This window comes from Vulpes lagopus, chromosome 1 (assembly GCF_018345385.1).
Source record: "Vulpes lagopus strain Blue_001 chromosome 1, ASM1834538v1, whole genome shotgun sequence".
In the NCBI taxonomy this organism is placed as follows: Eukaryota; Metazoa; Chordata; class Mammalia; order Carnivora; family Canidae; genus Vulpes; species Vulpes lagopus.
Genome location: NC_054824.1, coordinates 47435939 through 47452523, shown reverse-complemented (window position 1 = coordinate 47452523; position 16585 = coordinate 47435939). Strand labels below are relative to the sequence as shown.

The 16585-nt window shown below is 35.4% G+C and overlaps 1 protein-coding gene across 2 annotated transcripts in view; it reads right to left on the bottom strand.

Annotated features, from left to right (window-relative positions):
• Positions 1–1715: 1715 nt before the first annotated feature.
• Positions 1716–16585, bottom strand: part of KHDRBS2 (KH RNA binding domain containing, signal transduction associated 2) — a 555078-nt gene continuing 540208 nt past the window's right edge. The window contains exons 9-10 of one of the 2 annotated variants that reach the window (XM_041757839.1): positions 2498–2549; positions 1716–2347 (exon numbers count right to left, since the gene is read on the bottom strand). In XM_041757839.1, coding sequence (XP_041613773.1) covers positions 2332–2347; positions 2498–2549 — 68 coding nt within the window. In that variant the 3' untranslated portion in view covers positions 1716–2331. Of the gene's footprint in view, positions 2550–16585 lie in introns of both variants that reach the window. The other variant, XM_041757802.1, reaches the window with a different exon arrangement.

The following is a 16585-nucleotide window of genomic DNA, read 5'->3' as shown; positions in this document are numbered from 1 at the left end:
TCAGCTAAGGATTGTGATTTCTTTCCCTAAACCTGCAACATAAAAGTTTGAATACTATTTCTTGGCACAATTAGGGAAAAGTAATATATCGTCATTCATAGCATTCATAGCACAGAAAAAGGCTGAAGATTAACTAGCGCTTCACGTTTCATTTGGTCAGGTTCTGAATAAGCTCAGAAAACTCTGCCGGGTAAATCCCAGGTTAGTCAGTTTATTTCAAGAAGATAAAAATAGCTTCATTCCTTCACAACAATCTAACCCTTTTCAGTATTTAAACAAGTGGCATTTGGTGTTTTAGCTCACAGCCACAGCTCTATGTTGGTAAAGATTATCTGTTTCCGGAGAGGATAAAAAAACTAACTTACCTCTGTCCCTCTTAGCTCATCACATCTGCTATTCACTTATGTGCTCTTGGCTTGTGGATATCTGAAATAGTGAGAAAGAATAAAGAAAAGAAAATTAAATATAACTCAACAGCATTTTGTGCCAGGCAAACATTTACAATTTTAACTGATGACAGACACACACTTCATAAAACTGTATTAGCATGCAACTCCAGCTGCAAAAACTGAACAGCAATATGCCTAAGCTGGTTAGCAGCAAAAAAGTAAACCAATCACATCGACAAAAGCCACCATAAACAAAAAAACTGTATTTAAAAGATTAACAGTTTTGGCATTCATCCCTACCATCAAGTCTTTCGCTTTCTTTTTCCATCAAAATTTAGCTTACGTTTGATGTTAGCAAGAGTTGCATTACTATTATTGTTAATTTTAGTTCTGTTTATTGCCTTGAGGGTTATATATTGTAAAATAATTTTGGTGCCTCTAGTTAATGTTAATTAGTTGTTTTAATAACCTATAGACCTATTTGTTATGTTTTTGTAGGTTTACTTTTTTAACTATCAGGAACTTAATAACTGAGAATATTTAACATTACTGTTGCATAGGCAAAATTACAGAGTCACTATTAGTGTTACCTGTTTAACGTTTAGTCATCCTTTGAGTCCTGCGACATATTTCCTTAATAATCATCAGCCATCAAGTCTGATAGTCTCAAAAGAAATATCAGCCCTCTAAACTGCCTTCAAGGGCGGTGATATTTAGCACTGAAAATTACAAATAAAGTTTTTGAGGTTGAATAGCAACAACTGGCCAGTGACACTGATGATTTGTTTGTCAAAACAAATTGTTATAAACTACGCAAATGAAGAAGTCCACGCACTCCTTTGAGTGAAAACAATAAAGTGAATCTACGCAATGCTTACATGTTGGATGGGATATTTAATGTGCGGGGAAACTCAAAGGTTGAAGAACTAGGCATTTAGACAGTGGTAAGTGGTAATCTTACCTCTTATACTCCATTACTCTTTCTCACGAGAGACATGCTAATGCAAACAAGTCAATCAGAATTTGTGTTTAGCAAGATAAAGCTTAGAGGATAGTTTAAAATCCATTTATTATTCTAAATCCATTTTTTCCATTAACATGTTATACATTAGTGTTTACTAACCATGATTCATGTAACAGTTTAGTTTGTTAACTTTTAAATTATTTAACAACCATAAGTTATTAATACATTTTTTTAAGTATTACACAAATATCTTAAAACAGGCTTGGGTTCATTTTTGTAATTTTTAAATAGAAAACATTTTAGGCATCTCTTGAAGAAGAAATAAAGCAGGCATTTAAAGCTAGAAAACAAGTAATTCCAAATTTAGTTTTTACAAAAGTTTTCAGCTTTATTGACAAATTATGGCAAACATATTTGACAAATTGTGGTTTCCTATTTAGAGTAGCTTACACATGGAACTTTATGTGTTTTTTTTCTTTTTTAACAAATACAGGTTAAAACACTGAACAAATTCAGTTAGCTACATACATACGGTAGCTGCTTGTTTTCAACTCCATTAAAACAGCATTTAAAATTAAATTTACAAACTTAATATCGAACATCTTCATCTAACTAACAGATATATTAAAAGACAGGTTAAAACATCTTATCTACAACTTTATTATCAGCTAGTTCAAAAATCATATTACAGTCTTTTAGCAACCCTAAACAAAGTTTTTGCTAGTTGATTGAGACTCAAAATCTGTTAACAGATTCATGCTCTTTCTTAAAAAAAGAAAAAGAAAAAAAGAAAAAAGAAAAAAGAAAAAAAAAAAAGATTACACACAACAATGAAAAACGACCAAGAGAATATCATCCTACTGAATGTTTTATAGATAGTGCTTGCCAATGTCTTTTCTTAGTCCGTTTGTAAAATAATGCTAGTGTCAATGTCACGCCAACAGTATAGGGGGAAATACAAGAAATATATGGGAGAAATCATGAGCAGTTATCCCTAGAATAGAAAAAAAAAGGACTATTACTTGTCTTGTTGCTGTTTATGTGGAGACCACAGGCTATGAACTGTCTTTGAGGTGAGGTCACGGGTGAGAAGGCCCTTCAATATCTACCATAGGGGTGCTCCCTGTATCCCCCTCTGGCTGACCTTGGCGGTGGTGCCTTCAAGCTGGAGCGGGTTGTGGCCCATTCTTCTGGTGCTATGGACAAGAGAAAGACAGTAACATTCACGTGGCTTTCCAGTTACCAAAAACAGTTATTTAAGATGCAAGAGTTGACCAAGGAAAGGAAAATAAAACATCTCGACACTGACGACTGAAGTCTTACTACCTTTTCCACATGGTGAGATCATCAAAAAAAGTATACAGTTTGAAATGCAGCCTCATGGAATTCAACTTGCTGGGCATTCTTCAAAGAAGAGAAAGTTAAAGTTCTTGGATAACTCCGTATTTATCATGTGCAAAATTTTTGTGCCACAAAAAAGAAAGAGGTGTATTAGTGTAAGCCACTCCTCATTTTATCCTTTACACGGACTTCTAAAAGAAAGTGGATATAGGAATCCAGTGGTTCCTGGCCTTTGATTAACTTGAGATCACCTGGGAATCTTAAGATAAAACAAAACAAAACCAATAATGACTAATGCCTGTTCTCTGTCTCCCAAGCCGAATGATTAGGAAAGAGACCTGGGGCTTGCTATCTTCCAGTGCTCCCCTAGATGATTCTTAAGTGGTACAGAGTGAGATCCTTATGCTAAGTTCTCTTAGACAAAGTTAGTGAGAGATAAGCAGGATATAGAACAGAGGAAATTTAAGCAGTGAAATCAATAAAGAATATGCTCGCTCATACCAGTTTTTACGAATACCTTGAAAATAAAGGTATTAGTACATTAGGTATTAATAATTAGGTAAAGAGGTATTAGTACATTAAGAAAACTCTTCATTCAGCTTTTAATCAGATTTCCAGTAACCTGAATGTTCTGGAACCTAGCCAAAAGCAAAGCAAGACGAACAACAACAACAAAACAACAACAACAAAAAACAAAACAAAACAAAAAACAAGAAACAAGGCAGCAAGCTTTTGAGTGCTGTAGAAAATAGCTTTTGTAAAGTCTGTGTCCCCAGAAGAGGAATGTAGCAGAATGTAGCACTCCTTCAAAAGACTGAGGACTCAATACTGGGTTTATGGTGACTTCTTATGTAATTCCTAAAGCTAGGTAATTTGGATCTTTCAATCCAAATTCAGTTTTTGTTTGAGAGCAGACTTCATAGATGTAACTCTGGGAAGAGGAATTATGGACACAGACTAGTAGAAAGAAACACACCAACACTGACAGCTGATATATAATATAGTGATGATAATGGGCATACAAACTAGAAAGAAACTGCAGACTGAGGCCAACTATGTAGGTAGAGCGTGTGTCCCTAGATAATTTGAGTGCCTCTAAGAATATTTTTGTACATTGTTCAGGAAGATTAAGGAAAAACAAAAATTTAAATTGCACTCACTATATAAGGCAAAGGACAGTTATGTGCAATATAGAAAGATGATTAAAAGCCTATCAGCATAGGAAAAATAGCATTTAATTAGTTTTCTGAGGATATCCTTCATCAGAACTTCTTTTACAAATGATATCTAATAAGAAGTGAAAATTTATTTCTTCCACTATTTAAAGTGCATGCTTAAATTTATTTCAATATTTGATAGGACATAAAAAAGAAATGAGAACCTAAATAGAAATAAGAAATATTACCTCTTCTCAGAATACAGATCTGCTTAGATCAGGGGTTGGCAAACCCTGGCCATTGAGCCACATTGACTAGATGTCTATTTTTCTAAATAAAGTTTTATGAAATGCAGACATGCTTATTTATTTGCATGTTGTCTATGGTTGTTTTCACTCTATAAAGTTGGAGTTGAGTAATTGTGACAGAGACTATACTGTCTGCAAAGCCTAAAATATTTAGTCTGGGCTTTTATAGAATAGATTGACAGACCCCTGCTCTCGATCATCTTTTTTTTGGAGATTGTGGATGTTGGTCTTTCTGATGTGATCTCTTGAGAACAGGAATTTACCCTTCAGCTTCCAGAATTTCTCTGCATTGACATTGTGGAAAAGAATTCTATGTATTTACTTGATTGGAATTAAATAAAACTTTTTTTTTTAATGTACTAGAAGGGAATGGATTTTGCTTGCAAAGCTAGCAAGTGCCTTCTTGGCTTTATGTAATACGAATTTTACACTTTGATTATGAATAATGAAGAATATGTCAATGTCCTTGTCTTCTGGTGGTAAAATCTATCCCGTTTTATTGATGTCTTTAGCAAAAGGAATGTAATACTTTTTGCTCTATCTGCTCTAGAGTGTTAGAGATCCCTGGGTTGTAGGCTATGGGATTTAGAAACTGATATAATCTAAATATCAAGTTTTTCCAGGGAATGGAAGTCCTGGATCCTTTCTCAGATGCTTCATGTTCTTGGTAGTTTCTGCAAAATAGTGAAACAGCATGAACAATAACAGCAATATTTGTCATAGATACCCCAGTTTTGTCAGAACTTTTAAACTGGCATAATTTTGGGGACTTGCCCCAGAGCACAATAAATGTTTAATAAGAACCCATTGATTTGGGTTTACTTGACTTCTAAAGCTCTAGAGCAGCTAATATGTGGGCTCACATCTTTCATTTCCTAACTTTTGGCTAATGTTAAAATGGGGAGGGTCTGTTTCCAGTGCCTGGAAAAAATGCAGTGCCTAGAAGGGGGTAAGCACAGTGAAAGACTGCATGAATGAAAGGATGAATGAATGAATAAATTGAGGAACTATGAGGCAGAAAGAGCTTCCAGTGACAACCTTAAAAACTGTAATACTTGAGCTATTTAAAACTTGACATTAATTTTAAAAGCTTTATAACTAGAAATATTATATTTTAAAGTCACACTTCTTACCCAAGAGGCTTAGCTAAATAACAGAAGTATTTCACAACTGGATTTCATAAAACAATCATAGTGGAATCCCATTACAAAAAAAGTGTAAAAACAGGTTGCATTGCACAAAAATGTGCTCTTATAATTCTCTGTAGTCAATTCATACTGTGTTCTTTCTTCCTTGCTGAAGGCTAGGAATGGGAAATACTGTTAGTCTATGATAACTATAATCAGAAAGACTGCCAAAATGAATTCCTACCCAATGAAAGTTTTAGATTTTCTAAGATTCTTTACCATGAACAGAAGAATCAAGGCTCTATTTCACTTAATTCATGTTCTCAATAATAATACTAAATTGAGATCAGGAAATTTATTATTTCTATTTGTGCCAAATTTCCTTGATCTATATTTTTCCTAATATCAGAATGTTTATGCATAGTCACACATTTACAATTACCACATGTTAATAAAAGCCAGCTTCTTTCAGTGAAGTTATCTTCTTTGAATCTAGACTAGAGAGCACTGACTCAATGGATGTTTTTCTTTCATCATTTTTATAGTGTCATTGAGCCTTATGTGATTAGCCAGTCCCCTCACTAGCTACCATTGTATTTCTCCACTGTAAGTATCAGAGATAGAAGTGATTCTTAGAAATCAAAAGATGCAATGAAACGTCGGGACACCTGCACCCCGATGTTTCTAGCAGCAATGTCCACAATAGCCAAACTGTGGAAGGAGCTTCGGTGTCCATCGAAAGATGAATGGATAAAGAAGATGTGGTTTATGTATACAATGGAATATTACTCAGCAATTAGAAACGACAAATACCCACCATTTGCTTCAACGTGGATGGAACTAGAGGGTATTATGCTGAGTGAAATAAGTCAATCGGAGAAGGACAAACAGTGTATGTTCTCATTCATTTGGGGAATATAAATAATAGTGAAAGGGAATATAAAGGAAGGGAAAAGAAATGTTGGGAAATATCAGGAAGGGAGACAGAACATAAAGACTCCTAACCCTGGGAAACGAACTAGGGGTGGTGGAAGGGGAGGAGGGCGGGTGTTGGAGGGGAATGGGTGACGGGCACTGAGGTGGACACTTGACGGGATGAGCACTGGGTGTTTTTCTGTATGTTGGTTAATTGAACACCAATAAAAATTAATTTAAAAAAAAAATCAAAAGAAATTCTAATGTAAGTCTATTGTAGAACCTTGTACATGGAAATGACCCAAGCACAGGAAGAGACAAATCATTATAACATCTTTATGATGGGAATTCTCTAAAATTTGAAGTATAAATAGCCCCCACGAATAAACTTAGAAATTGTCTGTCTTCTTTGGGCTCTACTATGCAGCAGACAAGGTGGATTTAAAATATTTTAGGGAGGGGCACTGGGTGGCTCAGTTTAGTTTAGTTTAGTTTTTTATTTTGGCTCAGGTCATGATCTCAGGGTTGTGAGATGAAGCCCTGTGTCAGGTCCTTGCTGGGTGTGGAGCTGTTTTGATTCTCTCTTTCCCTCTGTATCCCCCGTCCCCACCAAAATAATCAAAATAAAATAATATTTTAGGGATTCATACAAATTTTGGATAGGGATTCATACAAATTTTGGAGTCCCTGCTAATGGTTTCTAGTCTCATGATGTGGTCTAGGATTCATTTTAAATGTCATTACAGACAATGAGATTTAGACATAATCTTTCTTTGTCCTTTAGGAAAATAATAAAGGATGTAAGATGCTCTCAGTATCAGGATCATTGTCATGTGAGAAGAATTAGCTAGACTATGGATGTGAACGAGCAATTAGATAACAAATTATTCCTCAGAGAATGTGCAAAATAACTGTCTGCCAAGTTGAAATTATAGGAATGGTTTATAGAAGTGGAGAGCTGGAAACAGGAAAGGAAGAAATGAGAAACAGCTTCAGTGACTTGATCAGATTCCCACCATTTCTAGGCTTTCCAATTCAGATTTTAAGGTACCCTATACTGTATGAAATAAGGAAGGAAGGAAGCAAAGAAAGCATTCATTATATATTTTTTTTCCTTTACTAAAATTCTCCCACATGCTAGTCATAGTACTAAGCTCTGAGTATGAGGATACTTTAAGGAGTTTTTAGGAGATCACAAGACAACAGTACTATGAAATTTCATAGATTAGAACACATTTAGAATTGATATTTGAAGAAAATGCTAAGGAAAGCCTAGAGGAGGGAACTACTAATTTCCTTCATTCAGTTGAACTTCAATTGAGCTCTAACATCTAATCATCTCAAAGAAGTAATTTTCTGAGCAAATACATAGTGTAACTAAAAATTCAGGTACTGTTTAACCTGTTTAAGAGCATTCACTTTAAAGATTTTCTTATGTTAATTATTTTGTATTATCCAGCCTTGTTTTTTAAACTGGATTTTAAGATCTATGAAAGGAGAGCCCTGTAGTGGCAGACATATAGGAAGAACACCATAAATATTTGTAAGCTACATATAAATAGATGATGTTACTAACTAAAAAGGAATTCTAAAATCAATTTTCTGAAATAAGTAAAACAGAATTCTTATTGAGAAATATGTTGTATACAATTAGGTTATAGTTTTGCACATATTTGAAATATAGTAATATTTCTTTTAAAAATTACTCCACCTGTTTTGTTTTTACTTAGACTGATTTTTTTTTCCCAGTTGAGTCAAGTTTTATGGATTTCTATAGAGTGTATCTCCATTACATGCTAATAAGCATCACTGTGGAACATTTTACTTTGATAAAGGTGTATAAAATACCCAGGTAACTCTTCCTGTGCCTTCGAAGTTATTCTAGTGACTTCAACATTTTCTGCATCTCAAATACTCTGCTCTCAGTAGAATCAGATCTTTTAAGTGGTGTGCATTTCTCAATGTGCTCTCTCACTCCCACCCTGGGACCAGCTACTCTGGGGAGCATTCAGAGAGGGAAAGAAAAATCTGGATGATATTTAAGGTTGCAAAAGTGGTGTTTTCTGTTCCAGAGATACTATAAACATTTTGGTGGGGAAATTGAAACATAGGAACAAGGCACCAATTTGGGAAAAGTCAGCATTATTAGTACCTGGAAAGTAAACTTTTAGTGTTTATTTTTCCAGAAATAGGTTTAAAATGCTACCTTCGGGGCACATTAATTTTAGGACTCAGTTTAGAAAGGATATAGGATGCCATGGAGATTATTGAGGGTGCACCTCTGATGTTCACAGTTTGCTAGACCTACATAGCTAGCTAGTTGTTTATATATATCTGATATCTGAAAAAGAATCTAGGGATGCCTGGTGGCTCATCGGTTGAGCATCTGCCTTCTGCTCAGGATGTGATCCCTGAGTTCCGGGATTGAGTCCCCAGGTTCCTGCATGGAGCCTGCTTCTCCTGTCTCTGCCTCTGTCTCTGCGTCTCTCATGAATAAATAAATAAAATCTTTTTTTTAAAGGAATCTAAAAAAATTGTTTAACTCACCACAACACAAAGGGAGAGCTCATGCTCTTTACTGTTGGTATACTGTAAGCCAATATGCAAAAACCACAACTAAAGCTGGAAACCTAAGTTAATCTCTATTGTTACAACCACTAGTGTCTCAGATAAGGTTGATTAGAATTCACCTGGCTCTGAACCACTCCATTTGTTGGTCTCAGTTAAATTTCTGATCTCTCTCCTTAAGGAATATCATTCTCTTTAAAAGCTCCTTTCAAATATATACTTACATGTTGTGTTACTATATTTATTCCCAAAGAGATTATGTTAGATGTTCTGTATAACTCACCATGACAATATTAATTTTCTTTATGTAAGTTTTAAATACCTATCCTATTAAAAAAATTAAGATATTTATTCTCATCACATTTTCCAAAGGTCAAACACACTGTGGGGCATTTTATGTGTATTATTAGCAAATACTCACAATTTTCCTGCAAGGTAGGTGCCAATGTTGTCTTCCTTTTAAAGATCAGAAAATTATAGCTCAGAGAGTTAATTTGGAAGACCCAGAAATTTTTTAAAAAGATTTATTTATTTATTTTAGAAGGTGGGGAGGGACATAAAGAGAGACTCTCAAGCAGATTCCCCACTGAGCACAGAGCCCAACTCTGGGCTCAATCTCATGACCCTGAGATCATGACCTGAGCTGAAATCAAGAGTTGATGGTCAACTGATTGAGCCACCCAGGTGCCCCAGAAGACCCAGAATTTTTAATCTATAACTGTCTTACCATTTTCCGTCTCTCCTTTCATCTGAAAGAAGATCCTGGCTTCCACTCTTTTTCCTTTTCTTGCCTGGAAAATAGGACTTCCTTTATTCTAATTCCCTTGAATTATATAATAACTGGTGATTCCAACAATAATTAGTTAAATAAATGAGAATGTAGTTAAGAAGAGTGTGGGGCTTTTTGAGCTGAATTTGTTAAGGTGCAAATCTAAGTGTTCATTCATCTAAGGTAGAAAGCAAGGTTGTCCAATCTGCTCTGATCATTTTAAAATATTAATGGAATGTTGGAACCTAATGGTTCAACAATTTTATCTACACAGTTTGTATTACCTCTATGGGTAATTGCAGAGATTACTGCTTTAAGATTCAGAGGGTAAAACATTGTAGTACTGAAGGGGAAATATGGATGACTGGTATCTGTTTTCACAGATGAACATAGTGAATTTTGTTCCAAGAAGAGTTACCTTTGGGTTCACCATCAGTTATGCTTTTAAGAAATTTAGTCAGCTTCTGGGAATCACTTACAGCTTTTATCACTGTTTCAAATTTTTAATTAGATATTCCCTCTTTGAAAAAAGTAACACTTGGAATAATCCATCTAGAGATAGAGAGCTGGGCCTTTCTAAGCATTCTCTTCTCAACTCTAGAATTTTGTGATGCACATGGCAGGTACTTGGTAATTATTTATTGAATAAATTAATTCTATTAAAATATTTTACATCTTAATTTAGTACTCATAAAGAAGCCACAGCCTTTCCTTGGATCTCTTTGCTTCGAATAGGAGTCCCAAGGGTCTTGTGGCTAGGCCTGCATTTGAATTCTTGTTCTTCCTTTTTCTTATTGAAAGACTTCTTTGGCAAGTGGCAAGTTTCTTAATCTACATGCTGATGACAAATCTTAACTCAGAAATGGTCACAGACCATTCTGAGTTTCTGACATGCATATCTACCTGCCTATGAGGCATCTCCTCAGATGTTTTAAAGTCAACTTTTTCCAAAACTAAACTCATCTTTTTCTCCACACTACTTAATGCTCTTCCCAAGTTCTATATGGCAGATACTGATGCTACTACCTACACTTGACTAGTTACTCACCAAAAATTTTTGGCATCCTCTCACCTTTGCCCAATCAATCCAACTACTCATCAAGCTTTGTCTTTTCTTCCTTAATATGTATTTCACTTACGTATTTCTTTCCATCAATACCAACCCTATTCCATGGCAAGTCATTCTCATCTTTGCCCAGAGTTCCCAGCTCTCTAGTTATCTTTTGTGTCTTACCATGATTTTAAATGTGTATCTATCTATCTTTACTGTAATATATTATACATATGTCTATCTGTGTGTATATGCATATATATACATATATCTCTGTATAAATATGTATATATTTTCTAATATGTTTGTGTGTGTATGCATGTGTGTATACTTCTACTCTACATTACCTTCTGGCTGGAGGCACTTTTCTAAGTACAATTGGTTAGACGTGTTCAGTTTTTATAGCATACTCAAGCTCAAGTCCAATTTCCTTAGCAAGGAATTCCATGCAGAACTTAGCATGATTGGATCCCTGACTTCATTTTAGACTATTGGAGTTGATGACTTTGGTGATCACCTAAAGTACAAGTATTCTACAATATTCACTGAAAAAAAATGTCTTGGGTCTTGAAATATGAGGAGAGTTGTTGGATTTCAAAGTTTTTTTTCTCAAAAAGAAAGCCATCTTGTTTTTGCAAGGAAGTGGACCACTTAGGGGGAAGAAATCAGTAGAACAAATCAGTTAAAGGTTTCAAGTACAAAAGACCTAAACTTTAGATACCTGTTTTATTTGGCAAATGAATGATTTCATTTTGCTTCATATATTGAGAAAAAGCTTACATTTTCCTTAACAACTAGCAAATGTTTATGGATTAGCATTTTGGATCACTTATTTTTATTCATCTTAAGAATGACAATGATTAATCTTTAAAAAAGGGGGGGGGGTGGGCAGCTCAGGTGGCTCAGCGGTTTAGCACCTCCTTCGGCCTAGGGTGTGATCCTAGAGACCCAGGATCAAGTCCCACATCAGGCTCCCTGCATGGAGCCTGCTTCTCTCTCTGCCTGTGTCTGTGCCTCTCTCTCTCTCTCTCTCTCCATGTGTCTCTCATGAATAAATAAAATATTTTTTTTAAAAAAGAATGATAATGATGATTTCTGGTAGTGATCCCACAAACCAGAGACGGGCTCAATCTTTTGGGACTTCTTAAGAGCTTCTCTTGGCTCCTGGGGAATTTATCCTAAATACTAACATTTTCCTCAAAAGCAGTGAGATTCATTTTAGCCTTTGAAGAAGTTCTTAAGTGAATCCCTAAGAAGCTTTCGAAAGTAGGTATTTCCCATTAGTCACCTGGACCATGAAAGAGATAGATTCCAAAATCCATTTGTTGACATAAAATATAAATACGAATGTTTAAAATATGATTCACACTAAAAATATGCGTGGATAAATTCAGAAAGACAGTTTGATAAATATGTGAGTTATCTATAATGAGGAAAACTGTAGAAACTTTTGAGGTTAAAATTCTGAAATACCTCTGTGACTCAACTAGTTAGTACTTGACATTTTTCTATTAACTTTAAGCCACCTCAGTGAAATGTGGGTCTGTGGCCATGGCTGGGTTTTAGAACTTGAGAATTAAATCATCTTCCAGGTTCTTTTTCAGTGTAGGTATAGAAATTCTAGGGCCACTTTTCTTAACCTTTCTCCATTCTTATACATATCCTTGTTTAGTATCTCTAAATTTATACCGTGTATATACCTACTTTAAAATCACTGGAATTTACTTCATGTATATATCTATTTTGAAGTCATTGCATGATTTGGCAATCTTATCTTCTGTGGCTAAGCTTAAGTTATTGGAATTACTGTAACTTCTGATTGTGAGCTCCAGGAAGGTAAAAAACAAACAAACAAACAAACCTGCCCAACAAACTTGAGGCTGTGCCAGGAGTAGCATTCCAAGTAGTTTGGTTTGCAACGAGTGATTTTTACTAGCTTTTATGTTCCCAGATACAGTCACTATGATTGGGAATGTTAGGAAAAATCACCACAATTCAAATATGTTGTGATTAGTGTATTAACTTCTCCTCCTGTGATACAGTTTTTACATTGTCTGCTCTGTTCTAACCCCCAACCCCCACATTTTATACATTGTCATATTAATAATAAGTTGGCTTTGTACCATTTCACTTCTAGTTATCATCTATTAACAACAGACAAATTATAGGTTAACTGATTTAAGCTTATATTTTATTCTTGATCCTATTGTGTAATATCTTGCAGATATAGAATAATAAAGGCCAGTGGTTCTCAATATTTTAAAATAAATATGTTTCTATCTTCTTACTTTGGAGATAGGATCTTATCTAAATAAAAAGGAGATAAAGAATCCAGTTAGAGGAAAGGATTCCCTAAATGGAAGGTACAAAAAAAATGGTGAATGATAATTGAACACAATGTGGAAACTTTTCTGACTTGCATTTAAAAAATACTTCTACAATTGTAAATAAAGTCCAGAGTCAATCAAAAGCCTGCAGAAATCAGCCACAGACTTGTTTTATACATAAGGACCTTATGAGAAATAATGGAAGAATAAGAATGATGATATGAAATACTATTTTATAATTCTCTTCTCTAAGAATTCCAGTAATGCCTTCAACTCAGTGAAGGAGGTAGGCTTGGTGACATAGCTTCATAGACATAGACATAGCTACTGAATTTGTAGCTATTTGATTGCCTTACTCCTTTGCAACATCTGTCATTCCTATACTTGAGAACAGAAATGAGCCCAGAGTTTATTCTAAGACCAACACCAAGGTATGGGAGTTACAGAAAACCAGATTTTAAGCTCAGCAAAATGTTAACCTGGCTGTTTGACCAACTCTGACTCTAACCTTTTGCCTCAACAGGCCTCTGCCTACTTTCCCAGGTTGGTACTCTCATCTTACCCGCTGTATTAAAAAAAAAAAACACTTAGTGACCCTTTGTCTCCAGTTTGGACACCTCTAAACTCTGGAATTTCCTGGAGTAATGGGAAAGTCTTGTTATGGGCTCCTCTGACTGCACCTGATAGTTCATGCCAATGAGATGACTCAGGATGGGGGCTGGTCACACCTGAAAGACCAACCAGAAGATTAGAGGGTTTGGGTGTTAACCACATGATATCAGCCCAAGCTGGAGAGGAAAGAAGGCTGGAGATGGAGATGATTCAGTCATTCTTGCTACATAATGGAGTTGTAATAAAAATTCTGGGCACCTGAGGTTTGCGTGAGCTTGGCAATACCTTGTGTGTTGGTACACATCGGTATACCAGGAGGATAGTGCCACCTTCAAGATTTTGAAAGCTTCATGTTTGGGGTTCTCCCAGACCTTGCTCTATGTATCTTCTCTTAGCCAGGTTCTGCGTTCTTTCCTTTTGATCTAATAAAATTAATTGTAAGTTAGAGCCTTTTTCTTAGTTATATGAGTCATTTTGGCAAATTATCAAACCAGAAGGGGTAATGGGAACTCTAGATTTGTAGCCAGCTGGTCAGAAGAAAGGGTGGCCTAAAGTCTCCCAAACTTGTGACTAGAATGTGAAGTGAGGGCAGTTTTGTTGTGCCCTTACCTTGTGACATTTGGGCTAACTCTGGGCACTCACTCTAGTCTGTTTGTTCTACCAGTTTTCTCAGCAGCCTGAATCTAGCTCTTTGCCCATGACTGGACCTATCTCTGTTAGACTTTCCAAATGCCGGCAGCTTCCAGGGCTATCTATTGCCCACTGCTGCACTCCGCTGATCACAAGGGGACTTTTGGAATCTTCCCTACAAAGTTACCAGGCTTTAAAGAGACTGACCTAAACATTGTAGATCCATCCTCCTCCCACTCCCCCGCCTCGGGCCTATCTTGTTACCAGCACAGCTAAAGGTTTGTGACAACGTCCACGTATGGTTAAGTAATTTACAAAAAAAGACCCCAGTATTAGTCATCAATAATTGCATTTTCAACTGGCATACTTTTTCAGCAATCCATATATATCAATCCCCATTGAATTGTTCAATAAATTATGACATATTTGATAAGTATGTGTTGCACATTTATTTCAGGACAATGTACCTTAGTCTTTTAAAAATTCATAACCTCTTTTAATAAAAATAAAAACCTTCTCAAACTGTGGAAATTTTATAAAGACCCCCTACATTAGTATGCTTCCAGGATATATTTTTTTTCTTAGCTAGTGTATTTCCAGGTGGCCGAGAAAATGTTTTCCCAGCTTTATATTTTATATTCCATACTTTGCGTTTTAAAAACAGCTTTTTTTGTATATTCTAAATATAAATCTATCATCATATTGAATATACATTTTTTGTAGATGATTTGTTCACCCTCAGATTCCGACAATTCTTCTCCTCATCAGTTAAAATGATGGCATCATTAACTCAGCAGAAAAGAAAGTGATAAAAGAACTTTCCTATGGCTTGTTTTACTGTCTCAACAAGAGAGTTGTTAGGTCCATGAGAGCTATAATTTTTTGCGGACTTTCCATCTGTTGAGTGAATTTTAGAGAAAGTCAAGTTTGAGATTTAAATGTTCGCACAGTTCAAAAAGGGGCAAATTCTATTTTGCATTATTTAAATTTACAGGTTTTTTTTAAAGTGAATTTAAAATGCCAGGTGCTAGAACACAATATTTGCTAATAAAGTATGCAGTGTTCTAAAGGTAGCCTGTGCATAACTCGTGTGGTGCCTTTAAGAATGCCAAAACTCTGGCATAGTTTTAGCCACTTAAGGTAAAAGCATGGGCAGCATTTCATCACACTCCTACATATGTATCTAAAACTTATTCTCAACTTTAGTTCCAAAAGGACCATCCAGAAAACTATTTAACTGATGCCCCCAGTTCTCATTTTCAAAGACTGTGATGGAGCTGATCGTGGATAGTAACTGGACATTAGTATTTTTCAGGATTCACCAGGTGATTTTAAAATGTCTAAGTAAGGGATCCCTGGGTGGCGCAGCGGTTTGGCGCCTGCCTTTGGCCCAGGGCGCGATCCTGGAGACCCGGGGTCGAATCCCACATCGGGCTCCCGGTGCATGGAGCCTGCTTCTCCCTCTGCCTGTGTCTCTGCCTCTCTCTCTCTCTCTCTCTCTGTGACTATCATAAATAAATAAATTAAAAAAAAATAAATAAAATGTCTAAGTAAGGTTAAGAATCTGTTCTGAAATATTGAAAAGCAGATTCCAGTTTTGCCTAAAACTGAATTGATATTGTAATACATCTATTACAGTGGAAGCAATAGAGTAGTGTTGCACTTTTTTTTTCCTTTTTTTTTGGTTGTTGGTCTAGGCAATGCAATCTACATTTATTATCAAAACTAAGTTGAATTAGATAGCCATCTCATTGCAATCTCTGAAATATTAAGAACCAGAAGGTTAGCTACACCGTAAGTTAATTTTGCAAGCAAATTTTAAAATACTTTAGAAGCGCCATTTCATTAGTCCTTTAAAATAAAGAATCAATAAAGTCTGATAACTTTATCTAATAAAGGACTACCCACTTTAAAAATAAAGTTTAAAAATCTATATTAAAATTTAAGTAGAATAAATCACAGTGATATTTTTTCTCAGTAGCCTATTATGTAACAACTTAAATATTAAGTCCCAGGAAAAATAAATTGGTTGTATACATTAGTTTTTAAAATGTCTGGTAAATTCTTGCCCATGTTAAGAAACTCATCTTAATTTGTAAAATAAATTTCCTCAAATTTATATTTCTACTTACTATGAAAAATGGACAGACTGTGTTCTTGAATCACATGGATGGAATGATTGCCTGTTAGCTTCATTTTTTTGCTGTTTTCACAGATTAATCAATGCAGGACTTATTTTCATACTGGGATAATAATCATTCCTGCCTCTGAACACAAAATGAGCTGTGTGTTCTGCAATCGTCTTGAAGTGAGGCACTCAAATGCCCTAGAATATGGCACTGAATTCTTTTTGCTTTCATTCATTTCAAGACAGTGTATTAATATTATCCTCCTTGCTTCCACACAGCTGTCATCTTAAATGCCACT